Source organism: Calypte anna, chromosome 4A, assembly GCF_003957555.1.
Source record: "Calypte anna isolate BGI_N300 chromosome 4A, bCalAnn1_v1.p, whole genome shotgun sequence".
NCBI classification, from domain to species: domain Eukaryota; kingdom Metazoa; phylum Chordata; class Aves; order Apodiformes; family Trochilidae; genus Calypte; species Calypte anna.
Window position 1 is genome coordinate 18,784,587 of NC_044248.1, and position 26,527 is coordinate 18,811,113.

Here is a 26,527-nt window from a genome sequence, read left to right on the forward strand (position 1 = left end):
ACAGAAAAGGTTTAAACTTAAATGTTATTTTCAGAAGTTATTCTGAAGGTTAGAAGAATGTGAATTATAAGCAAATAGACATATTTTGTCAGCCTTGGTCTTACAAAAAAATGTCAAGTTATTTAGTAGACTTCAATTCCCTTGAAACTATTTGCATTGCTCTCCTCTACCTAGCCACATTATTTTCAAATCACAGTATCTAGCATGCTCATAGAAAAAAAGGAAAATTTTAGCTAGTGATGGAGGATTTATATTTATCCCAAACTACAGAGAAAGGTGAAATGAAAAGAACTTGCAGCATAAATCACTATACAACCAGAAAGTTGGAGAAAAGCACAAACATAGGCAACATGCACAGTGCCCAGAGAGGCAGTATTAGAAACTTCCTCTCTTGCTGCAGAGATGACCAGTTACCACCTAGCCATAGAAATCTCAGTACTTACATTGGTATATCTGTAAGAAGGTCTCGGAGAGTTTGTTGGTCATGAGAGGCTCCGGGAGATCACGGAAAAATTGCTTTAACATGTCTGCTACATCATAAGCAGACTGACCTTCATAGCTGACACTGTCTGCTGAATTCTCATTCATCTGACGCAAAGCCTGAATTCTTGATTTGACTCCAGACTTCCTAAACAGTCCAACCTAAATATATATGGAAAGGTAAAGACATTTACAATGAGTCCAGCAAATCTGAACCATACGAATGCTCCTTAGCTTCTTATCTATGGGTTGCAATTTCATGGAAAGAAAGCTTTCCTTACATTAATTATTTACTTTGTTGAATTTTGAGTCTATTTGAGCAGAAGCAATAAAAAAGGGGCTGCATGTGTGCAGGATGAGTGTACCCCAACCCCACCTGATCCAGGCAGTGATTGCGGAGGTAGCGCATGGCTTGCTGGATGCTCTGTGGAAGAGGCTGCCCCGTGCGCTGGACGTTGACTTGCAGCGGCACTCCGAACACATTTCGGTCTTTATAATCTGGCACCTTTATCCTCTTCATAAATTTTGGTACTGCCCTATTCAAGCAAAGTGAAGGACAAAATAAAATTAAGCCTCTGATGATGATTCATCTTACATATTTGCAGTAATTCAGATAGTGTGTGAAAATAAGCGAAACGTTTTAGTAATATCAAAAGCACTGACAACCTAAATTGGTTCATCCATTCAGGGCTGAGATGGGGGAGTGGAGAGAAAACAGAGTATCTCTAAGAGAGAGGCTTGACATTTGGGGCAGTATGCTGCCTGTAAGTATTAATGTGGTGCTACTCCATCAATATGAGTCGGACAAGAGCTACAGAGTAGAACTGCAGGGGCCAGATTGAATTGCAGAAGAGTCAAAATAAATCCCGTGGTCAGTGACCCCTTGTAACACTGCTTCTTTAGGTTTCAGAAAAGATGGGCATTTGAACAACGAGCTTTTGTATGTCAACTACTTGTTCTGTGAAGTCCTCAAACTGGGTCCACCACCCACCAGTGTGCATAACAGCAGGAAACTGATGTAATACATTTGAGTTTGTCAGCTAAAAACTTCAGCTCTATAAACAAGGCCTTTGAGGGACCCCCCTCCTTGTCAGCCAGTGAATGTTGTTACCCCCACCTCCAACTCCAGTTTCAATGAGAGGCCTTTCCCTCTGCTTATTACTCCATGAAAAAGTTATTAAATACAAAAGTATGATTTATCCCCAGGTCCCCAAGAGTAATGGTTTCACAGAGGGGGAAAAAACTCATTAAAATGTGAAAATATTAAGAACATTTTCCTAAACAGGGAAAAAAGCTAATGTCCAGTGCAGCAACTAATAGGTCACAAAAGCACTGGAAAATAGGGACATCAATTAACATTTCAATATACAGTGCAGCTATACAAACAGTCCATTAGATTTACAGCTGACTAATCTGTTACACAGTAAAACAGAACCAATTTGTACTGCCGTATAGTTAAGTTTAGGGCATTATTGATAAATGTATGAATAATACTTGCTTTGTCAAAAAACACGCCAATGGAATGTGCAAAAACACATTGCGATCTCCACTGAGAATCTGAAGCATGCAGGGATAACTGGTCAATACTTATTTCTGTCTTTCAGAACAAACAACTTCTGTATTTAGAAAGGCTGACATAATAACAGCCTTTGAACAGGAGGTACTTTGATGCTGAAGCTAAATGCTCTCTATGACTCCTGGGGAAGGGAGGAGGCTGGCCTGTGGTAGGGACAAGAAACATTTTATTGCGACTTTTGCATCTTGAAAGTTACGTGGGCTCTGCTGCAGATACAATAATAGTAGGACTTTCTATTTCATTCTTCTGACAAAAAAGCCCATTCTGCTCAGTTACAAACACCTGGCCACAGCAGAAATTGATGCCTACAAAAAACTCCATGGTTTTCCCAACATTTCTTCCACACCTCCATCTTTTTCTCAAGTTAACTAGATTTACAGTGGTGGATTTAGTAGGCTGTAGGGAGGGGAGAGAGTTTTTGGCTAATGATAAATGGTATTTAATGACAATAAAGAAACTGAGGAAATTATTTACGAATAACCGAAGAAGAAATCTTAAGATTTATTGAGGTTGTGGCATTGCTCACTAACTGTCTCAATAAACTAGTAGCCCTTTTTCTGCTATGGACAGCAGACACCTTCCTGTGCAGAAAGCTGGCGAGTACTTCATTGCTTTAATTTCTTCACATGCCCCCTATAACATACTTCTCAGGCCTAGTAAGATCACACTTACATAAAGGGTTACTGACTTTAGCCCCGTCTTAGGAACCACACATCACTGTCAGCACAGGCTGGAGGAAGAAGTGCAAATATGGAAAAAGAGGGACAGAGGGATTCATTGCATCTTTCCAAAAGTTGCTTAGGATGAGTGCAACTGTTGTGCATGCATCGCTGGCCTGTATACACATAGCACTGTGCCCTTACCAGCTGAAACCATGCTTGTTGGAAGGTGTGTACTTCTCAAGGAGAGCAGTCAGCTTCAAGAGAGAGTACTTCTGCAGCAGGTTCATCTGTGCCACTGACTGGCAGTTGATCTGCAGGGACGCGGAGCTGAGGCTGGGCCGGTGGGAGCTCTGGAAGCTGTGCCACCTCAGCTTGTGCCTGTGGACAGTACAGGGGACACAGCAAGGATCCATCACTGAAACGTATCTGCAAGATGCATTCAGGAAGACACCGCTGAGCTCCCTGCCTTGGCACCCACTATCTTCTGAGATTCCACCAGCACCAACAGGCAGCATCTCTGCCTTTCCTGGTGTGATGAAGCACCTCTGGGTGCTTCATTTGGGAGTGTGTACTTTGAGCTGACCCACAGCTCAATGTTAACTTCACCATCTTGCCCTATCAGTTATTTTTTGAGGACTCCAGATTTTTTTTTCAGATGCCCTTTCAGTACTAAGGCAGTGGTAATCAAAAAACTCCATTAAGAAGAAACAGCACAAATTTTTAAGACGTATCAAATGGGAACTAAAAGCCCCATTAAGTTTATACATGCAGCTGTAGGTAACTAAGTAACAGCAGAAACCAGGCCCTAAATGATTTGCACCAGTTTTAAAGAAAAACTGAAAACAAAGCCAGATGGACTACAACTCCTTGCTCTGTTCACAGCACAAAACACCATGATCCATCCCAAAACTGAAACAGTGAGACCACTAGAGCTTCCCCAGTCTCCCACTGTGTTACAGCAATCAAAGAAAAGTAAACAAACCTTATTTTCCTCTCAGATTTAGTGTTCTAGCAAGCTATTAAGAAACAGCCTGCTACTGAAAAATACAAAATTTTGAAACAATCTGAAAATTGAGGCTTTTCCTGCACACTGAAACAAACCAGATCATGCTTGCACTGGTTCTCCTAGCCAACTTAAAAAGTGAACAGTCTTACTTGAGGTCTCCCTCCCTCCCACACAGTGTTTCAGTTTGAAGAATCACCATTCCTTAAACTGCCTTAACATTGCTCCTAGTGCTGAGTTGCTGAGTGGGCCCTTTGCCAATGAAAACTCAGGCTGAAGATACTAACATACAGCTACGAAGTGTGGGAATCACTCATCTAAAAGTCTTGCACACATACTTCCCTCGCCTCTAATTGGTTTGGGAGGTAATGGGAATGTGCTTGATAGACACCTTAAACAAGTGTGGTGCAGCTACTACAGAGCCACTCAACCCACAGGGGACCTTAGTGGGGCCACCTCTAGCCCCAGCGCTCAGGATCTTACCTGCTGGACCGTGTCAGTGATGCACCCACGCCAGAGTCCCTCCTGTCCTGCATCCCTGGGGGTTCTTCTGTTTCGTTCAGTGAATTCCCTGTACTGTCAAGGTCACTTGGTGTTGTTCGATCATTATCTACATCAAGGTGGATCTGCTTTGGAGAGGAAGGACATGGGGAGATGGAGTCAAGAGCCGAGTCAGAGTCTCCTTCGTCTGAGAACTTCTCTGACCACTGGTTTACTATTCTCTGCATCCCTTTGACATGGTACAGGATGTCATCTAGTTCTGGGAATATGTCTTCATTTTCAAGGTCAGCCAGGTCACTTGTACTGGAATACAGGATCGAGCCTGGCACATTGTCATAAATACTGAGGCGGCTGCTCACTGAGCTGGAGGAGTTGCGCCTTTTCCCCATGCCCAGCTCTTTGGAGCTGTCACCACTGTTTTCCCTCTGGAGGGCGAGATGGCCATGTCCATGGAAACTCCCTGTCCTCCAGTTCACAGAGGTGTTGCTTTCTGTAGGGGAGAAGTTGCCATTGGAGAGTGCTTTGGGAAAAGTGCCAGGCTTATGATCTTCAGGGATAAAAAACACCGTGTCTTCTGCAAAGCTTCCCCGGTTCTTGAAGTTCTGCTCCATCACATCACTGAACGTTGACTGGTTGAATGGGTCAAAGCCTTCCAGGTACATGCCCACCCTTTTATTGTATGCACTGAGGCTGCGTGTTCGTGTGACGGGACTGGGTGTGCTGACAGCACTGCTTGTCTCAGACTGACTACTGCTGCTGCTGGTCTGGGTGGAATTGGAGACGCTCCTCTTTCGTACCATGGGGAGGCTGATGTGATTGCCATTGAGGGCAGAAATCTCCACACAGTTAAGTTGTTTCAGCTTCTCTTCATCCATGCCCTCCTGCAGGATGGGCCCGCTAATAATGAGGCCAAGCTTTGAAGGAGCTTTGCTCTTGCTATGGTGAGAGCTCTTGATTTTCAGGCTCTCCATTCTCTTGAGCAGGCTCTTTGTTTTGGACTTGGCGTTCTTCTCGTTGGTTTTTGTGTTGAAGCTGAAGCTATTCAGCTCCCTGGGTGAGGGAAGGCTGCTGAATGAGTCATCGTTTGCTATGAAATTGCTGGAAGAACAAACACTCACGACGGAGTTTGTCCTGGTGGTAGAGGCCTCACTCTGCAGGGTTGGTTGGTGGCTGCTGGTGCTGCTGATACTCAGGATGGAAGCCACCTCCTGGCGTTCACTGAGGTCTGTCAGAACGCTCTCGTGGCTTGCTGCATTACTGAGGTGAGGAGCTTCTGGGGAGGGGTTATTCAAGTCCGATTTTGGAGGGAACACATCAAACTCTTCAAGTCTCGACCACCTCTTGCTGTCCCTCTGAAAAGTCCATTTGCCACTTATTGCACATGGTTCATCTTCATCTGAATCTTCACTCTGCAAAGAAGAACTCTGAAAGTACTGCTTGGAAACTGCCAGAAAAGTGAAGGTGGTTGCATTTAAATACAATACCCACTAAACTGCAATAAGCGTGGCCTTTTTCTCACTGAATGTAGAGTGAAAACAGTCTTTTACTTCAGGGAGAGGAAGATTAGGCCCTAAAGCCCATCACAGGAAAAGATAACATGGGAGGCAATATTTTTTAACAGTTTTTAAACACAAAAGATATATGCTTTGCAAAAAGAAACAAACACTACAATCTGCTTTAAATTGCTCTTTTCTAAAACAACCCAGTATCCATAGACTTTTAATTAATTGGTCACAGTGGATAGTCCTCTGATCAATGGAAATTCCTGGCATGCATAAAATTTTCAACTGGAGTCAGTCAGGGGCTGGGGTCCCTCTGGACTCTCTCCAAAGTTACACTCTGTTGATAGCAGCTGTGTGTTTATACTCCTCTTTGCAATTATGAGATGTTTCTCATAAGTTCTGAATTGTAGCAGCTTAATTCTTTACCAGTTTGGGAAGTCTGAATGGTCTTCTGTGACTAATGAGACAGCAAAAGACACTTTTGCACTGCAAGAGTGTGATGCCTTCAGGCTTTTACCTGGTCCACTCTTCCTCCCACAGGCTAGCAGTTAACATTTTAAGAATGTCCTGTGAAGTTTCTACTTCAGTTTTGCTCCAGGCAAACTTTAGCACTCATAGATACCAGCAGCAAGAGCTCACTGACAGTATAGCACGTAAGTAAATTGTAAATAACATCTCCACTGATGATGTTTGATGTATGAGTAATTCCTGAGGGCACAATTATACCGACATCACTTTTTTGTACAATCTTTTCATCTAAATACTGAAAGAGAATGATTCGAGACTGACATGTTTGGTCTTCCAAATACCTGTAAAATTTCATGTTGGAAGGATAAAACCAATGATGATATTTTAACAGGACACCTTGAAACCACAAAATAATCCTTGGTGTCCAGAGCAGGAAAACACTAATTGCCACCCAGCTCCATAAGCCTCCCCTCGTTTGTTTAGACTGCTTTAATTTAAAAACAAACATACATGCATGCCCCAAACTGTAACTATTTGTGTGCCAGTATCATGAACATTTATACTCTAAAAACCAAGCAAAATATTCTTATTTCATGTCTTCAGTTTATGAGTATTTTAGTTTCTGATCCTTTCCTAGATTTTTTTTTTTTTTAATAAAATTGGTGGGGTTTTGTGCTTTTTTCAGAGCACATTTCATCAGCTCAGCAAAATAAGCAAAACACCCAATTTATTTTTTTTATAACGAAATATATGTGAAACAGAATAAACATCATATTTTTTGTTTCCCAGCTACGAAAAAATACTTTTGTCCAGGACTCAGATGAAAACCTAAGAGGACTGCCTTGCTTATTGAAAGTTTGCAGAAGTCACCTGAAATTGCCAGTGTCTAACAATGATCGTTTGGTGTTGAATGCAGTTTGACTGGAAAAAAAAAGGAGTCAACTGATCTTAATTGGCAAAGCAGTCAATGAAAACATACGGAAACATATGTTCCTGTCATCACAAATTTTACCTAGTGTTCAAAAGCCTTAAAGGTTAACTACTGATTTTAATGAAGTCAACAACAAAAGGGTCTAGGATCTCAGTCCATCTTCCAGAACATGGGGTGGTGAATGAAAATTAGGAAGGATTGAACCAAAAGGTAATGTCCAGAGTCTGGAAGATCTGAGGGTTGGACATGAAGTCCGGTCTGGTCTGACCTCTAAAAGCAATACTGATCATTCCAGTGTTAACAAGGTTCAGGAACAAGAAGAAATCTAGTGGTCATAAACAGCAACCCAGCTCTCTATTCCTACTTTTAGCCGGTTCCTATATATCTTCCCCAGAGTGTTATCTTCTAGAGTTTGGATGCTGTTTCCAACATACCACAAACAGATAGGGAAAGAGGGGATTAATTCCTGGTAAACAACCTCAGAGCATTTGTATGCATTCTTGCTAAGGGTAGGGCAGCATTATATTGCCTTAGCTCAGTCATCTTTATCTGCAGTTGTCATATCCCAAGGGATGGTATCAACTGCTGATCCCTCCTAGGACACACACATAGTTTTAAGACAGCTTTTGACTGGTACCTTACCAGCAAACCCCAGCTTTCTGTCAGTGCTGCCTTACTGAAATTACAGTAGGTGCTCCCTTATTTCTCACCACGCTCCCCAGGATTCATGAAGATTCAGGAAACACTTAATTCCTGCTGAGCTCTCTGAAACGTTCAAATTCAGCATTCAAAGAGGTAGCTGATGCATTCAGTAAATACATCGCTTTAATTTTGAGCAATGTAGTTAAAAATCAAGGAAACAATGTGACCAGTCCTACACAGGATTTCTTTTCCCTCAGCAGGCCAAGCACAGCCTAACTGTTCCTGTCTATATCATAATAAAACAATACAATTCTAACTTGATGGCAAAGAACCAAAACCTCAAAGATGATGCCAAAGAGGATGTTTTAATATTTATGTCAGCTCATCATAGCTGGTCAGGATCCCCTCCATCCAGCCAACTCTTTACAAACCTGCCTTAGTGCAGGTAACATGCTCCAACAGGGACAACGTCACTGGCAGGCAGAGAAGCCCAGTGCCTCTCAAGACTGGCAGCAGCATCTTGATTAAGTTTGCTAGATAAATAACTTGTACTCATGGCCAAGCTCTTCAATTTTTCCTCAGTGAGAACACAAAATGAAACATAAGCAGACTTTTGACTCTGTGTCCTTGCCAGGCTCTACTCAAGTGTTATCCTAGACTGCACCTAAGCAATCTCCTAGATGTTTTTTTTTTTTTTAATTATTTTTCAGCTTTATCAACATCCAATGCTGTAACAGAAGTTAAAGGAACTTACCCTTTTCCTGTGGGGACTAATTTCTAGCTTCATCACAGCACATTTGTTTAAAGTATTTAAGCGCCTGCAAAGCAAAGGAAACCATATTAAGAGAACACTCCAGTGTTTTGACACAGGCTACTCCAGTTCAAAAGCTTTAGAAAGGCTGTCCCCAAAGTGCTTTGCATACAAATAGCCACAAGCAGAGTTTCAATTAGAGTCCTAATTATACTTAACCATTAACCCGTTACATTTGGTTGTATTCTAACTTCAGAGGGAGGGATAGATGACTATTTGTCACAATTACCTGAATCAAAGTAATGAGAAGTGAAGGAAAACCTTTGATTGTCCAGAAGTGCATTGAATCCAACGAACTGTGGTAATTAGTTTGTTTTGTTTTTTTTTTAAATAGCAGACATCAAAACACAAGTAACCTCAACAAACTGAAAGTAAGGGAAAAAGCTTATTTGATTCTCTGTATATGTGCTCTTGTGAAACAGCATGCTGATTTAAAATGGTACTTTACAAGCTAAAGTCTCACAGAAGAAAAATTATTTTCTATTTATTATTAGGTGACTGGTTTGTTTGTGGACAATGCTAATTTTCAATACAGTCCTGGGACAAGACAACTCACTATTTAAAAAAAAAAAAGAACAACATAGAAACACAAACTTATTTTTGCTCCTTAAACCAAAAGTTTCTTTTAGACATAAGAATGTTGTTCTGAAGGACTAAAATTTAAACAAAAATAAAACATTGCAGCAACAAGAATTAACCAGCCCCCCCTGAGAAACGTGACGGCAGTCTGGATGCATATCTTGAAGAACTGCATGAATGTACAGAAGCATGTCTCTGTTCCCTGATCCAGCACATATCACCAAACCAAAAAAATTCTCTTTTCTCTCTCCCCAGAGGCTCAGTGTGCAGTCCTGAGTGCAAACAGCTTAAAGCAGAGCAAAACTCCATTACTGAACACACAGCTCCACGGCAGTTTCTGCACACAGTGCAGGCTGCTGTGGTCTACTCCAGCCCTTTTCCCAGCCCTCTCCTCCCCAAAAACTGTTCCAGGGACATGGCTCAGCTTAAATCTGCACTGGCAAAGTGTGGTTAGAGCAATGCTGGTGCCATGGAAAGGCAATGGGCAGGCCCACGCAGATGCAGAAGGCAGAAAACCTGAAGCAGCGGCTCCATGGAAGGGATGGTTTGTTCCCTTGTGTTAATACTTCCACTTGTGAGGCTGTACTGTGAGCTGAAAACTAATCTTTCAATACTTTGTTGGGTTGAATTTCTCCCAGGTCAGTTCCCGAGCTGTTTGAGGGGTTGTGTGTGCTGGGGAGGCAGAGGTGCAGAGCCGCCCCTTTCCTTCCGTTTGATTGCAGCCCATATTCAACAGGAGCAAAGCTGAGCTTTAAAAAGCCTACTTAATTCTAAAGGAAGCTGTATAATTTTCACTTAATTTGTTTGAGCAAAGTGTAAAGGAAGGCCTGTATCAGAAGCTTTGAAAAACTAAAAAAAAAAAAAAAAAGAAAGAAAAAGAAAAAAGAAATGCTGAGTTGTCTTGTTGCTTCTGATGAGTCTTCTTATATTCATGAAACTTGTAACTTGAATCTAGAAAATGTGTGCACAGAAGAATTACTAGTTTCCTCTCTTTCCTATCTCCTTTTATGCACAGGATTGGTTGCAGATGGTATTTACACAGGGCTTGATCCTGAGGCCATCAAAGAAAATGGAAAAGCTCCTGCTGGTGCTTTGCTGCAGTCATGAAGTAAAAAAAAATAAAATAGGCAGTTTGATCTATAATTAGACACAGCCACAACACAGCAGAAGAGAAGAGAAACAGGAAGACTTGCCATGGGTCAAACAGTAGGGCAGTGGCAGGTTTGGAAAGTTATCCAGATCTCTCTATTTGTATCATTTGTATCTTTGCTCTGACTTGAAAGGCAGAAGACTCAGTCTTGATGGCTGCAGCTGGTACGTGCCTACATAGTCCAGTGAATTTCAGAGGAAATGGGTTTTTATGGCATGGATGAAGGATGAATGTCCCATCTACATGCTACACAACAAAAATGATGTTTTGGATTTTAAGAGGCCACACAGCAGCAGAGAGCCACCGCCCTCTCTCTGCTATAAAAACCATTCTCCCCTCCAACTCCTGGCCCTCAAGACCAGGGAATATTAAAGTGGTTTCAGTTCTATATTGTGTAATAATTTACAAATTTCACAGTGTTGCAACCTTTGACTTATGCAGAGAGAAGTTATCACTGAATCCCTGTGTCAGGCTTTATCTAGCTCCAGCCTTCCTGACCGCTAATAAAGACAATCTCAGATTTCACAAAGATTACATCCCCTGACTTTTATCCTACTCAAATTAAAACTTTGAAATAGGTGGAAAAGGGTAGAGCAAGATCTCTGTTTCCACAGAGGGTGTTTAAGAAAAAAAAAATCCCTCAGTGCACAACTCACAAAATGAGTTTGAAGGCAAGATAAGGTAACCCCCAATGAGCAAGATTAAATAGAATAGCAGGGAGGCAAATAAAGGCACATCACAAAACCAGTTTCCCTTTTAAAACTTAAATGCTCTGCAGCAATTGCCTCAGGTCTGCAACTTTCATTATATACATCACACATCCTGCTTTAAACTCTTCTTGAGTTCAGCACTGCTCAGTTCCTTGAGCTACAGGATGCTGAAAAAACAGGACAACTGACAAAATTGTCTTAGAAAACACATTACTGAATCTGCAATGCCAAGCTTACAAAGTTTAGGCTTTGCCAGGATGAGAGTTACCTGTACAAATGTCACAAGCCTTCACATATGCTTTGCTGCATTTTTAAGTGCATAAGCACCCATTTGTTTTCTAAAGCTCTTCTCATCAAATTGATACTTGCTAATGAACCAGTTTTGTCTTCTAGCTCTGGACCTTCTTCTTTGGTAATTCCACTCCCAGGTATAAATTCAACTTATCATTTGCCTACTGACAGACAGCAGATCTGCCTCATTCTTTACCTCTGCCTCATTCTGCCCAAAACTGTCTCAGCGACACCTTTGCAAGGACAAGATGGGAGATGGCAGGATGGGGCAGGATTGCTGCAGATAGAAGCTACAGTGACTTTCACTGTCTGGCTATCTCATTCTCAATTTCTACAATGCCTCCCACCCTGGCCACTTTCTGGATAACTGTGTGGATGACAAGATAATATTCTTTCCCGTCATTTAGATGAATGCCTTTGCCCTCGCTCCATACATTTTCACATCCAGATGGTATCTCATTCCTGTGGAGTGTTGTACCTCCAAAACATCACTTTTCCTTGCCCTCCACATATTCCTACCCAGGCTCTCATCCTCCTTCTCTCTGGCTCTGCAAATCTCTTCTTCCTGAGGCTGACCAGTGCAAGAGGACCTGCCTCTCAGTCCCTGTCAGCTGAGACTGGTCCGTATCAGCCCTGAATGGCAATTTCACTGCAAACCTGAACCAGGTGTACCCAAAACACCAGGCACCACAGTTTCTCTCAGAAATGAGCATATGATGCATTTTTCTTACTCATCTCAGAAATGAGCAAACTATGTTAGCCTGAACTTCTTTTAAGAACGGCAAACTCAACAAGACATTCATTAACAAAACTTGCTAGGCGAACAGCTACCTTCAGCTAATTTATAAATTAAAATACAGGTTTATAGTATGAGGTCTTGGTTAATCTAGATACCAGTCACTTCTGCATTGGCTAGAACCTCCATCCTACCCTCATTAACAGGAGAAAGTTCTCACTCTAGGCACCCAAGAAAAGTCATGGCAAGGCAGAATATTAGGCTTAAGCATTTTAAACCACAAGTTTCCATGAGTACCTAACTCAGCTTTAAACTTTAAAATATTTTCTTCACATTTAAATTCTTCACTCCTTATAGGGCAAATTCCAGCTCCATTATACCTGTAACTAATTGATGATACAAGGGCTCTTTTGCCTCACAGCAGTGGACAGCCCCTGCACTGGCTCCTGGGGTTCATCTGCATGTTCTAACCTGCAAAGGAGGCCAACTCTGCAAACCAAATGATACAAACACTGAATGCTGCTCCTGCCCATCCATTACAATTGATTTCTTAGATGTGAAGTCCTAATGTAGATAGTGTGGCAGTTTTCTACCTATGTGTAAGGAAATTAAATAGGATTAACATCATGGTTTGCTATGTATTTTGTACTTAGCAACAACCTTTGTAGGGTAATGTTTCAGTATTTAGGTTCACCAGTGCATTAAGCAGCCGGTTATCATGTGGAAAGAAATTCACAGCCATCAGTCTACATAAGTCTTATGAAGCCAAGGCAAGCAGTACTTTGTGCAGTCACTACATGAAGTATGCTCACAAATTACTAATTGCTTTAATATTTTTAGCTGTGCATTTTATGATAATATCACTAAATGACATTTCTTAACCATCCGTCTTCTACTGTTACCAAGTGCCATATGCTATCTCTGTAATTCAACTCTCGATCCACTTTTCACTTTAAGCTTTTCAAGAAAATCCCTAATGGGGTAGCTATTGATACCTTTTCTGTTCAGACAGGAATTTGGCAAAACATTTACTAATAAGCTGTTTTTAAAGATACATTAGTTTTCCTGCTTCCATTAGTAAGATTATTAAACAATAATTTACATTACTGTTTGGATGGAAACTATAATTTAAAATGCTTCAAACTTAAAAAAAGCTCACTGTGATATCTACAGTCTTTTAAAATTTATTTCTTCCCATGAATTTCTTAAAGCCAAGTAAGTAGACTGGCTGGCAGAACCCTCGTTGTTATCCATTAAAGCAGATTCCCATCCACTGCAGTGTCCATTTAGCTCTGTGCTGAAAATGCAAATAATTCCAATACCATTTCAATACAGTCAAGAAACAGTAATGGACTTAAGGCTGTGAAGCAGCTTTAAGCCTTTTACTGAGTCAAAGCCTGTACCATTTACACACTGATCATGGCATGAGTCAAAATAAACTCAGGCTTCAGGCAGAAATGCAGCATTCCAAACTATGTGCCCTCTCCATGTTTTTTAATGAGCTTTAAAAAATTTAAAGAGACATGGGAAAAAAATCTAAAGGCAGAAATTAGTGATTTTGTCTAAAATAAATGGGAAAGGGCTAAATTAATACACCTGAGATGAATAACTGAATTACTTTGGTTTAAGCCTGAGGTGGGATTTGAAAGCTTCTGGAGAAACATTGGCTTCAGTTTCCAAGTTATCTTCTAAGAGACAACTGATATACACACTACAGCCTCAGAATGATATAGTTCAGCCTTTGTCTCCAACTACAGCAAGACTTGTGGATTCTTACGCATATCACACAGAAAATTATTTGAAGATGAAACAAAGAGGTTATTTCACAATTAGCAAACTTGAGAAAGACTTCATAGTTTCACAAAATATCTACATAGCCAAATAATTTTTGGTTTTGTATCTTTATTAGATGGCTCACATTACAAGCTTCCATTCTTAGGATATGGATGTTTTTACTGTCCTCTGTTCAGTAAAAAAAGTGCTAACTACAGATCCCACTAGCTGCCAATCTCAAAGAGATACAGAGGGCATACTATTACTTGCACCAGTGAGAAACAATCTGCTACCTTTTTTTCCCATATAAATATATAACACCAGTATTCTTGCAGGTGAGTACTAGGTCCAAAATATGCTGGCTTGACTGTATCTTGTGTTCCTGGCAAGGAAAGGCCATGCTTCTGGGAACCAGCATGTATTCACATTGCTGTTCAATGACTTCACAAGTTCCAGAGCACATAAATAAGCACAAAGATGCACTGCATTTTAATATCAATGGAATAAGTGCCCTACACTTGAGCAGGGCACATCTTGAGTGTGATTTTAACATTAATGAGAATTTCTCCCTACCAGAAACTGAACAACAAATCTGTTTTCTTAATTTGAAAATCCTGTAAATAATTCTGAAGAACTTTACATTCCAATCTCCCTCTTTCCCTTCCAAGTATGGCAGTGATGCCATGAGAGCACTATAAACTTAAAGCCTTTCATATAGGGGTTTAGTAATTCATTAGAATTACTGCCATTTAAAGACATCATGCATGCAATATCCAAAAGCATTCATTTTGCAGACAATTTGGAAGGCTGCCATAATGGAGGGCAGAAGCAGAAAACTTCTCATTTTTAGGTAAAAGCAGACATGAAAGTTAAGGCATTTTTCACCATGCCCACACGCACTATGGTGATCATGGTGCACACAGGGTGAAGCACTGAGCTCAGCATGAGGGTCTGCATACATAGCTTTTGTTTCGTTTGTATACATAGCTACTCACCTATGTGAGGAAGGAGAGCATCGGAGTGCAGCAGCACAGCTTTGCAAATATTGCTCTCATAAAATAATTCCTATGTCTAAACTGATGTCACAGCTGTATGTGCAGATGGCTGGAGCCAGCAGACCTCTGCTTTCACATGCCTAAATAATTCCGGGTTTAGTGATAATAAAAAAATATGCCTATGAAATACCTCTTCTGCCACCTTCCAGCTTCGTTTTAAATAAGATCCCCAAACATTGCTTAGCCCAACATACTCTAACCAAAGATGGATACTGCCAGTGAATAATAAAAGGATCTCAAGCAAATGGGTATTTAACAGTCCATAATGAATTTGAGGTTACTCTTTTCCCAGGTTATACTTTGTATGACAGACAAAGAGTATTGTTTCAAAATGTAGTGATTTTTTTTTTCACCTACCTGCATAAGGCCTCAATAGCATCTCTGTCCAGAAAGTCATGCTCTCGCTTGACCAGAGCGATGTCAATTGGAAAAAGAAGATCTGCAGAAAGAGATACAGATAAGGAACCAAAACTACTCTTAGTCCAAGCAGTGAGTTATTTCAAAACAACCATCTGCTTCCAGTTGAGCTTACCAAGATGCCAGTGACTGGCACTTTACAGGCAAACACACGTTACCATCTCAAATGCTAGAGCTGCTTCCTTCTCATGTGCAGCTATTGATGTGCTGCTCTGATAACTTAAAGTTCAATGTGCAAAATGGGGAGAAAATGAGCAAAGCAGAGATGAAAAAAGGGGAGACAGAAAAAGGCAAATGTGAGCTCCCTTACCTGACATCAGAAGTTAAACTGATTTAGGCTAGCTTTCTTTAAAATAAACACACATCCTCCATCAAAGTACTAATATCTCACATTAAATAAGAAAGCTGGGTAAAACCCAAATCTTTGGAAAAGAATGAAAACCAGAAACTCCTTGGCTGTTAATCAGGCTATTTAAAGGTTGACACTGTTAGAACATGAATGACATATGGTCTGAAATGAAAGCAAGCCAAGCTGCTTGGAGGCCATACTGCCTCCTTTCCTTAGAGAATTATTTAGATAAACAACTGGGAGAGTGAGGGGGAGGAAACAATGTTGGCAGAGAGCTGAAAATTTACTACAGCTCTGAAGCAACAATCACATATATATTATTTACTGTCCTCCACAGGTTCCTGACTGTCATACAGGTCCTGATCCAGCATTCCTACCACAGCCAACACTCCCATCAAAGCCACTGGGTGTTCATAGAACACAGCAACAAAGGAACATGCTCTGAATATGCTGTTGCACTTGCATGCAACATTTCTGGTCCAAGTGATTGCCTAGAAAATATTTTAATCTACAAAGACTAGAAAACAGTGAGCTGAAATGATGAAAAGAATAGGATTAGTGTTAATTTGTGGAGAGGTAATCAATATTCTGGCTTTTTTTATACCGATAGATAATCTCTCAAACCAACTATTTGTATTGATTTTGCCTTGGGAATAAAAAAATTATGACAATCATGATATGCAAGAAACTCTAGCTTTTCTACAGAAAACTGCAGTTTTAGTAAAGCAGCTAACTAATCAAAAGGAAGCTGATTAATTATATTAATTAATGAAAGCAGATGATTAATTAAGAGGCTCACTGATTAATCTCCATTGTAAATGTGTACTACACAGAACCACTCCATATAGTTGCCTTCTTAGAACACTTGTCTTATCCCTAAGTGATTCATAGGTCTCCCCTTCACTATTTTAAGTCTAAGGTGCAAGTAAAGTGGTTGAATACATTCAGATGACATTTTTCACCCGTGTTGATGTAAGTTTCTGCTCTAAGAAAGTTAGACCCTAAGTGTGCCCACAAGACAACAAATGGGAGAACTTAAATCAGAGTTGTCAGCTGATTCAGAAAATGTTGATAGTATGCATGAGTCTTTTTTTTTTTTTTAATACCAAATTTATCCCACTGCTGCTTTTGCTGTTGTTGCTGCCACCCAGGGATCTTGCAAAGGACAATGATATATTGTTTTTGTGTAAGGACAGCTGTCTATTCAATGGGTATGGCTGGCTTTGGTCTTGACTCTTGCTCCCACCTCTGTGGTCCTTTTGATGTTAGGTAGGACATGGTCCTACATTAGAAACATGATATAAGTTTCGAGTCTTTAGGTAAGGCAATGGGAATCATAGGTAGCATTTGTTTTCTGAACTCAAGTAATTTGTTGCATTTACAGCTCAGCATAACCTGAAACCCACAAGCCTATATATTCAGCTAGGAGTCTTGTCCTCAGTTTTAACAAAGACTGGAAGTACAGTCCCAGCTCTGCATCACAAGAAAATCTTGGCATCTCCATTTGCACAGAGAAGAAAAGAAAAAAGAAAAAAAAAAAAGAGGAAGAGCAATAATAAAAGGAAATTCAATTTCTGAACAGGCGAAGAAAAGTGCTGCTTTTGGAAGTGCTATTATCATCTTGTATTGCCAATGCAGCTGCATATCAAAGCTCAACAAGATCATTTTTCAAGAAGGTCAGCTCAGCATTTGCTGTAGTTTCCAACAGTTATTCACTGTAAATAATGGACTTTCTATGCTCATTCTTACATGCAGCAGCTGCAGTTTGTTTCAAAAAAGGAAGAGGCAGATAAGAGTGCACAGTAACGCAAGTAGTTTTAGGTAGTGTGTGTGGAAATTATGAACAATAATATACCTCTGTAAAATGAATCTCTAGGATGTCTCACTTTAAAGCAAACTTCTATTTTGCTCCAGCTAGTAGGCTAGAGAGGCAATGAAGAACAGTTTTCCTTGAGCAAAACCTTTGTAGAAGTGGACATGAGAAGTGAATCCATCCCACAGACAAACATGACGTGCACAGGAGTCAGCTGTCTCTGAGGAGCTGCTGTACACCTGCACAAGCTTGTATGTTCTTTTTTTCCTGTCATAGTGGAACTATGCCAAGCATCTACTCCAACTGTTCTGAAAAACCTCACAAGACCTGTGAATCATGAGGTGTACAGACACATCCAGGTATGTGCAGAATTGCCTACTTCAGCTCCACCAGGGGTGCTGGCAGGCAGAGCTGGACATACCTTCTGGGTTTCTCTAGGACTGGGCTCATAGCACGGGCCAATCACATTTACAGAAATACGGTTCACTTGTGTTTTAACAGCATGGAATGTACCAGGGATTTGTGCTATGAGGATACTTGGAAAAGAAAGGCTAAAAGAGAAACTTGGAATAAATTTAAACTCTGAGAGCATTTCAGAGTCTCATTGGGTTTGGTACGTCTATGCATGTGGTAAGTAGCAGAAGGCAGCCCAGACCCTAAAATTCACTTCAGTTGTACCCCTGAACCTTATTTATTGGTGCCTATTACATCTAACTGTCCAAAAATTGCCAGGGGATGATGAGTGTGCCAGCTCAGGTGCCTACCTTCATAAAGCTGTGCGTACTGCGGGAACCCGGCAGCCCGCAGCCAGTCACAAGCTTCCTTGGCCTCGATTTCTGGAAGAGGACAGAAAAAAAAAGACACCCTCTGATTAGTGATTTGCAAAGCAAAAACTTCCTCTCCACCACTTCTACTATTCCTCTTACAAAATAGATATTAGATATTCAGCAACTTTGAACTGACACACAAGTTTGCTTGTCTCAGTTTGCTTTTCTTCTCATGATCAAACATATCTTAGATTCTGGGAAGTCAGTAGCAGTCATCCACGTTTTACCAACAGCTCATCATTATAATAGTTACGAGAAACAGGCCCAGATAAAAGATGCAAGAATTATGGATTATTCTGCACAGGTTCTGTTAACACTAGAGGAACCAGCACTGCAGTGAACTTGAGCAGCATTTGTTCTAGAAATCTTATGAACTTGGCACAACTACTTCGTCTTGACAGAAATTCCTAGTAGAGCTTGTAATACTGTGGACTTTAGCATCTTGTAGATAGTACTGACAGACCCAAGCCGTGGAACAACTGATATACTGTACTGCAGTTCACTCAAGCACATATTTACTACCCAACAAGAACCTGGTTTCACTGGAGGTCTCCAAGGCATTTATGAGTTACTTGGCATGTAACTGGAAATTCAGCTCATTTTCCCTGACACTGCCCAAAACAGCATGCCACGAAGTGAAATTATTCACATAAATATACATGACCCCAAAAGAAAGGAAACATTCTGAAAATGGCTTATATTAGTCTGTGAATAAATTACACATAAATTAATGTTACTTAATACAAGCAGAAATAAAGAATATGTTATCTTAGTAGCTAAAACTAGGAAAATGTAATAGGTATTTAGGGTACTCTCCATGTGTTCAGGAAACAGATAGTTTTGTTCTTCTGAAAATTCCAGTAAGCTCTACTGGGAATTTAGCTCCATGCTTAGAACTGATCAACAGACATTGAGCAATCAAACTCTTACAGTTCAACTGTCTTTGATTATATTCACTGCTCTTGACAGACCAGAAAAAAGCTTCATTATGCACAACTCAGCAGACAATTTTGCCACCTACCTGGAGAGGATAATACAGCTACCTGCTGCAGAAACTATGTGCTAAGGATTTTGTTCAAAATTGCTCAGAATAAAGTTACTGTATATAGGGTAGCAAAGAGCCAAATATAACAGGAGTAAAGTATTTCAAGACTTTGGCATGTTATGAAATATTCCCAGTGAGATACAGGCACACAATTAAAATCTGATGAAATGGCAGGCACCTTTTAGTATCTCCAAAATGACTGCAACCCCCCTCTAATTTTTCAAATTGCTACAAGAGGGTTGAAATATTTTTGCTTTGCCAGACTACTTTGCTAAGATACATACCCAAACCAAGGCTTAAGGTGAGCCAAAGCACAACATTCCAGATAAATAAACAGCTAAAAATCCACTCTCGCTGAAGTCAGGACAAGCAGGCATTTGTGCAACTTGTGTTTGCTTCACCTTTGGGTTATGGGACCACATGAGAACAAGCACGTACAGACTTATTGACTTAGCTACTCATTAAGAAAAAGCATTCTTTAATTCCAGTTGCAAGTGATTGTAAAGTTTTGCTTAAAGGAGTATTTAAATTTCAGTACCCTATGGAATATATAGGAAATTTAATAAAGAAGGGAATAATAGGAAAGTTAATAAATAAAATGCACTGTCTTATAGGGTCACATCCTGCAGAAGTGTTTGGGATGCATGAGAATTTTATTTAAAACTGAAAATAAAGCTATCCCTGATATCCAGTATTTACCTAAAAAAAGCAGGTAGATGCTTGCAGTGCAATTGAAAAATGTGTCAGATTCCTTACTACTACAGTGGCTCTTAAATGTGTCTAAATATTTGTTCACAGGCTCTTTACTGAGCACCCCAGGTGTATGACCTGTAAAATATTTCCAGAGCTAGAAAATTATGCATATGCATTTATCAGACTTTTTTTTTTTTTTTTAAGGTTCTCTATAGAACTTTGTGTGTTTTTACTGCAAATATATACAAAAGTTATGTGGCAGTTGTATTTTACAACCATCCAGGTGTCAGATACCTTTGGGATTTTCAGAGCGTATTTGCTTTAAAAATACCTTTGAGAATCTCCCAAGAAGCCTGCCTGGGCAATGAAACACCTGAGTTATTCTTGCTTGGCCACATTACATGCAGAGAATAACAAAACACCAGTACACCTGATCACTGATTAAGTTAGAGGACAGCATCAAAGCAATATTTGCCCCATTTCGCTCTCAAACATTCTGGGAAAGCCAGGGCTCTAGACTGCTTCCTATTGAAGTCCCTGGAAGGGTGAGAGCTCTGGGGATGTGTCTTGAAGAAGAGGGCAGAGAGCCTCTGTGGTCAGAGCTCTCTCTGTGTCACCTCCATCCACACCAAGCATGTGTTAGAGAAGGACATGGCAGGGGTATGGGTGACAGAGCAGAGGCAGAACCTAAAACTTTTTATCAGCTGTAGTTGGCCAAACCCAGGACTGCTTCTAGACTGCTCCAATACCCTGTGGTCAGATGAACAGAAAGGTCACACCAACCCAAATTCCCCAACTCAACCCTGCTGGTTACACTAAGGAGCCAAAGTAGGAATAAAACTGTGTACATATGTGAAATTCAGGCAGATCAAAATATAGCCAGAGGGAGAATCCAGCCCAAGGTGTGCTGAATAGGCTGCACAGAAAGCTGAGTACATAGAACAATCTTTCTCACATAAGAAACACAAACTTAAACAGCTGAAAGCTTGTATAGGCAAAAAGTTATTTAACACAACTTCACTGGAATCTGCCTTTGAGAATACAATACATTAGTTAAATCTGAGGTTCTGGTCAAATCATTTAAACTATGCTAGTGAGAGCTCATTCCTACACTTCCCACATACCACCTTTTTTTCCAGCTCAGCACCATCAGCTCTGGGACTCTTGGTTTACCAGCTGCGATGGTTTTATATTCAGGTGGCCATGAGAATATGTGCAAGTCCTAGTCATCTGGATCAATAGCAACAGGAAGAAGGGACAGGAGAGAGAACAGAGCTTCCAAAATCAGATTTTCCAACTATTTCTGAAAAGTTTTAGAAGAGACAGGGCAGCCAGAAGCCTTTGTTCCATCTCCCACTGTACCTAGGTTACAGCTCATTACCTGGGCTACAAACTCACTGCTGAGCACAGCATCTGCTTCCTTGGGGCCAGGTAGGAACAGTGGGAGCTTGCAGAGGAACTCTGCACTGCTTTCTAATGCATTTCAGGGAAGCCCTACTTCAGCCCCAATTGATCTGCCACAATATGTGCAATATGCAAAAATATGCAAAGCAGTTTCCCACCATGTGCATCCTTCTGAAGAAGACTTGGCAGCTGAGCTGATATAAGTTGCTGCAGGCAAGGGACTGGTTTCACTCCCTCCTCCCTACTCTGCCACTTCCTTTCTGAATCAAACATCCTTGCCAGTTAAGACCTTTACAATAAACTACAATTCAGTATACATTCCAGGCAAGAAATGTATGTAGAGCTTTTCAGATGTGCATCCTGAGCCCTCCCCCAGCAGCAGGAGGTTCTTGTACGAAAGAACCACTGGCAAGAAAGAAATCACACTATTATTTCTAAATGTTCTGATACACAAGAAAATCTCTGAGAAAGTAAAACAAAACAAAAAAACCCACCCAAAACAAAAAATTACCCAAAAAGGAGGACAATGAAGTCTTTATTCTTCGTGTCATGTAAGCAAACAGCAGGCAAATGTGTTATAGAGGAAACAGGAAATTTTTATTGGAAACAGCTTTATTTGTTAGTCTGTTTCACAAAGCAGGCCTCCATGCTCAAATCAAGGCTAGGAGTTCCTTTTGTGTATGGTTGGGAACCATTAGTCCTTATTTACCCACTTCCTGGGGGGTAGGGGTACCCAGTTCTTCCCCAAACTGGTGAGTGAAAATGGAAACTTCTAAATTCCTTTTTGTTTAACTTTGGTTAATCTTGGTTCCTGGCTCCACGAATTTGCAAGTTTAAAACTTTGAAGCAAAACCATCTCAATTCACACCTTGTTTGATACTGCAGCTGCAGAAGGGAGACCTCTTAAGTTGTCTGCAGCTTTTTTGTTGGATGAAACCTTCCTTACTATAGAAAATAAAAAACACATAAAAAAAAAGCATAGCAGTCTAGCTAGGATGTAGATCATTTGCTTTCATTCTTCCTTTCTTTTTGCTTCTATGAAACAACACACAACTTAAAACACCATTTCTTTCAGGGTCTTCAGGACAAGGTGCAAAGCAGATGTATCTTTGTACAGTCATGCACTGACTCCATTTTCACCTAAGTGCTAAACATCATAAGAAGAGTTCTTCCAAGCAGATGGTTTCCTCTTGCCTCACTCAACTCAGACACCTTTATAGCCATATTAGCACCTCCACACATCAGTTCTACCCATCTCACCTTTTGGCTCTGTTGCTAAAGCAGACTGTAAAAATCTGTGGTGAGACTTGAGCTGAAGGTTCATTTCACTCCAATGCCAGAGCTAACTACTGGTTTGTTTGGGGTTGAAGGTCACTATTTAACTTTTTCAGAATAGAAATATGAAAGTAAAAATTTAATAAAAAATCATCTTCCTAAATTACCTGGCTGGAGAGTGTCTCCTCTGCAATACAGAGAACATGATTTCTCATTATGAATGCTAGAGAGGAACCCTCTTGAGCCTTACTATAATGCATGTAACTCCATAAACTATCTGCACATTTTCTAAGGCACAGATGGAACACAAAGGAGATTCTTTACCACCCAGGACTGATGCTCCAGTTTAATGGCTGAAAAAGGATTTGCATGCTCAGAAACTTGTCCTCTTTTTAATGTCTGTATCAGAAAATACTTGTCTCTACTTACTGTGTTCCTCTGAAATTTCTGGTGCTTTGCAGAATTTGTGTTCCAATTCCAAAATGCTATCCTGAGCTATTAAGAAGCTTGAAATCATTCAGGATCATATTTTTTAAGACCAGCTGTGGTATATATGAGACATATTCTCCTCTGGATAGAATTCCATTGCCTAGCTACAACTAATCATTCTTCCAAGTGCTTGAATTACATCCTTGACACGTGAATTGTGGTCCCAACACTAGACTTGATCACACTATCCAACCTCTAGGTTATAGATACATAAACACGGATGTGAAATCTGAGACAAACCAGGAAAAAAACTGCACTGTGGAAACTGTCTACAAATGAGCAGGCCAGGCATTGAAAATGATAAATCAGTTCTGTGTAATGTCATATGCCTGCAGCCCTTTAAAGTTGGGACAGTATGACTTCCTAAGAGCTAGCCTGCTATGTGTCCATGGCCTCAGATTATTTCACTTTGAAGATACGCAACTAGAGCTTGAAAATAATTAAATTCCTTCCCCTAAGTCTGTTTTTTCTCAAACCTACATAGTTAAATATTCCTTAGGCACTATAATTAACTTAGTGCTCCACACCTTTTATGAAAGCTGTATGTAACAAGGACTAAAGAAAGCAAAAATGTAATTTACAAGAATAATGCCCTCAAACACTGAAACTTGCTAAGTTTGTCAATAAATGTTCAACCACTAAAAGCTACAGAATGATGAAAATCCCGTTAAAAGCTCTTGCCAAATTTCTAACATGGTTGGACACCTTCTTTTAATTCTAAGAGAACAATCTTATCTTATACACGTCCTAAAATACCAGTCTGACACATCCAGCCTATAAAAGATTCATTTCTTGAAGAACCAGAGAGTCTAAAAGTATATTAAGTATGGCTTTTGAGCTGATACAAGCTTGCAGGTTTTGAAGTGAAAGCTGACAACTTTCCCAAGAGGATCCCTTTGCTCCTTTCACCTTTGAAGTGCAACTTGGATTTTGCAATAGCAGCTGCCTTTTTTGATGTGCTCCTGTGTTTTCCTGTGCTTCAATTTACCTTCCACAGTCAAATGATACATGCTGTGATCTCCCCTTCATGCTGCCTGCCTCAACAGCCACTGACACGGATGCACACACCATTTCAAGAAAACATTTCTTACCAAAAACTTTCTGGGGGAAAAAACCCTCAAGTTCTTAAAAGAAACCATATGTGACACCAAATATATATACTGCTTTCTAGTCGTAAAAACACTAGGAAGAATGGGGAGGGGGCTGAGAGGAGGGGGATATTACTCAAATATTTAAATATTTCTCAACTCTATGATGATGACTGAAGAAACACTGTCCTTGTGCTCCTGGCTGGTTTTGGGTTAAACATGGGATTGGCTTTTTCAAGTTACAGAGCCTTGCAGCTAGACAGTAACTATTCTGCTGATGTTATGTATAAACCACAGGACACTGGGAGAAGAAGCAGAGTATGTTTGGAATTTGTGTGGGAACAGATGAAGAACAAGTAAGGAAACAGATGTTTTAAGATCATATATTGATATTTTCTCTGAAAAAAAATCAGGAAGCTTGAACACTTTTTTTTGTCAGCAGAGCTTTTGGAGACAGCAAATGGCTTACTTCCACTGATGGGTTTTTCAGTTTGTTTATTCTTGTAATGATGAAAGCTAAATTAAAAAAAAAAAAAAGAAATAAAATGTGACTGGTTTCTAAAATATCTGCATAGGTGTATGCTGGCTGCATGTAATTTCTCTCCCTGTCAACTGTACCAGGTTACACAATATAGTAGCTTTAATTGCTCACCAATCCTCTTGGCTAGCACAGGAAACACAATACTGCTTTTGTGAAACAAAAAACTAATTAACTTGAATCTCCTTTTCATAGTCTTCAGCATATTGAAATAAAAGGTTTTTCAGCTCAAAACTTAAGAAGAGAAACAGCATCTGATGAAAATGTTCAAAATCTTTAGTGATTGAGCCAACACCGTCTGAAATCAATGGGAACCATGATTTTCAGAGGAATTAAATGCTTCCCAACACGGATCCACAGGTCTCCAAAAGCCAACAATACTTTTTCTCAGGAATCAGTCTCACAGTTCTCATTATTTTTACCCCCCAAAAATATTTAAAATGAGAGTGTTTTCTTTAAGTCCAATTACTTGTAAGCCCCATCTCAAGCATGGAAAGTAGCTCTGATTTCCATCAGAGCAGAAGGAAGGGTAGAACCCAATGGCAGGAGGGCAGCGAGGGCACAACCACCACCCCCAGTGCATGCCCTGGCTGGCAACAGGTCCTCTCCTCCATCACAAGGAGCAATCATCAAAGCAACACCATTTTAGGATTTAATAGGATGTTACTGGGAAAAAGGATACTCTCCATGTATCTGTCATGCCTTTCCCCTATACAATCTGTAATGGATTGCAACTACTGCTTATTTTCACACTACTAAGAGTGCTTCTAATTGCCCAAAGTCAGCTGCATTGCTTCCTAATTTTTTGAAGACTTCAGGAAAACATGTTCTAGGACACAAAAAACCCATTACAACTCCCGCTTTACACTCATTACAAAGTTTAATTTATTCCTAAATGGTTTTTTTGCATTTTGAACATATACTGGTGGATCATGAAAATAAATTCAGAAAACAATGCAATATAAAACTAACTTTGAACAGAAAAGCAAATTTTATATAGCAGTTTTCCTTTAAAAGGATGATTATTTTTATATATTAAAGATGGTCTTCATGAAGAGGAACAAGATGTCAAGTGACTTAAAAAAACCTTAAGAAATAATTGAGCACGTGGGTTATTTATCTGGCCTGATTAACACAGGGTGGTCTTGAAGGAGGATTACTTGGGGCAAAGAAAGCAGTTAGTCAAATCCTCTGAAGGAGGTCATGTTGACAGATTCCAGAGTGAGAAACGAATCCTCCTCCAAAGACTGGGAAACAGAAGATGACTTTAACCTTCTCTCAGAAATGACTTGGTTAGAATGGCCTTTGAGAACATACTGAAGGGCAATCATTAACCATTGCTACTCCCAAGCCTAGCACTGATCTCCCATCACACCCTGTCTTCAAGCTTGTCAACTTGTACGCTGTATGCAAAGCTCAGAGCAAAGGCTCATCCTGCTCCAGAGGGAGGCAAGAGTAGGTCCAGAGTGATAGACTTCCTCCAAAAATATCCCAAGTCTGGGTTATCCATTCAGATCCATAAAATAAGCAAGAGCTGATCTGAGCTGCCTCAATAGTTCATATAGAAGAAAGTAGATTTTATACAGATAGTTACTTCTAGTTTTTTAAGCCACACACATAGGAAGAGCTGTATGAAACAAAGACTACCTTTGCATCATAATCGTATAGTGCTTACCTCATTGATGAGCAGTCCACAAACTGCACCCTGTGTGGATCCAA

General features: G+C 40.2%; 1 protein-coding gene across 1 annotated transcript in view; it reads right to left on the bottom strand.

Annotated features, from left to right (window-relative positions):
• Positions 1-26,527, bottom strand: part of DLC1 (DLC1 Rho GTPase activating protein) — a 38,049-nt gene that overhangs the window by 7,313 nt on the left and 4,209 nt on the right. Inside the window, exons 2-8 of the mRNA XM_030449786.1 lie at positions 18,214-18,285; positions 15,228-15,309; positions 8,520-8,583; positions 4,205-5,631; positions 2,920-3,096; positions 857-1,016; positions 444-642 (exon numbers count right to left, since the gene is read on the bottom strand). Of these exons, the coding sequence (XP_030305646.1) occupies positions 444-642; positions 857-1,016; positions 2,920-3,096; positions 4,205-5,631; positions 8,520-8,583; positions 15,228-15,309; positions 18,214-18,285 (2,181 nt within the window). The remainder of the gene's footprint in view (positions 1-443; positions 643-856; positions 1,017-2,919; positions 3,097-4,204; positions 5,632-8,519; positions 8,584-15,227; positions 15,310-18,213; positions 18,286-26,527) is intronic.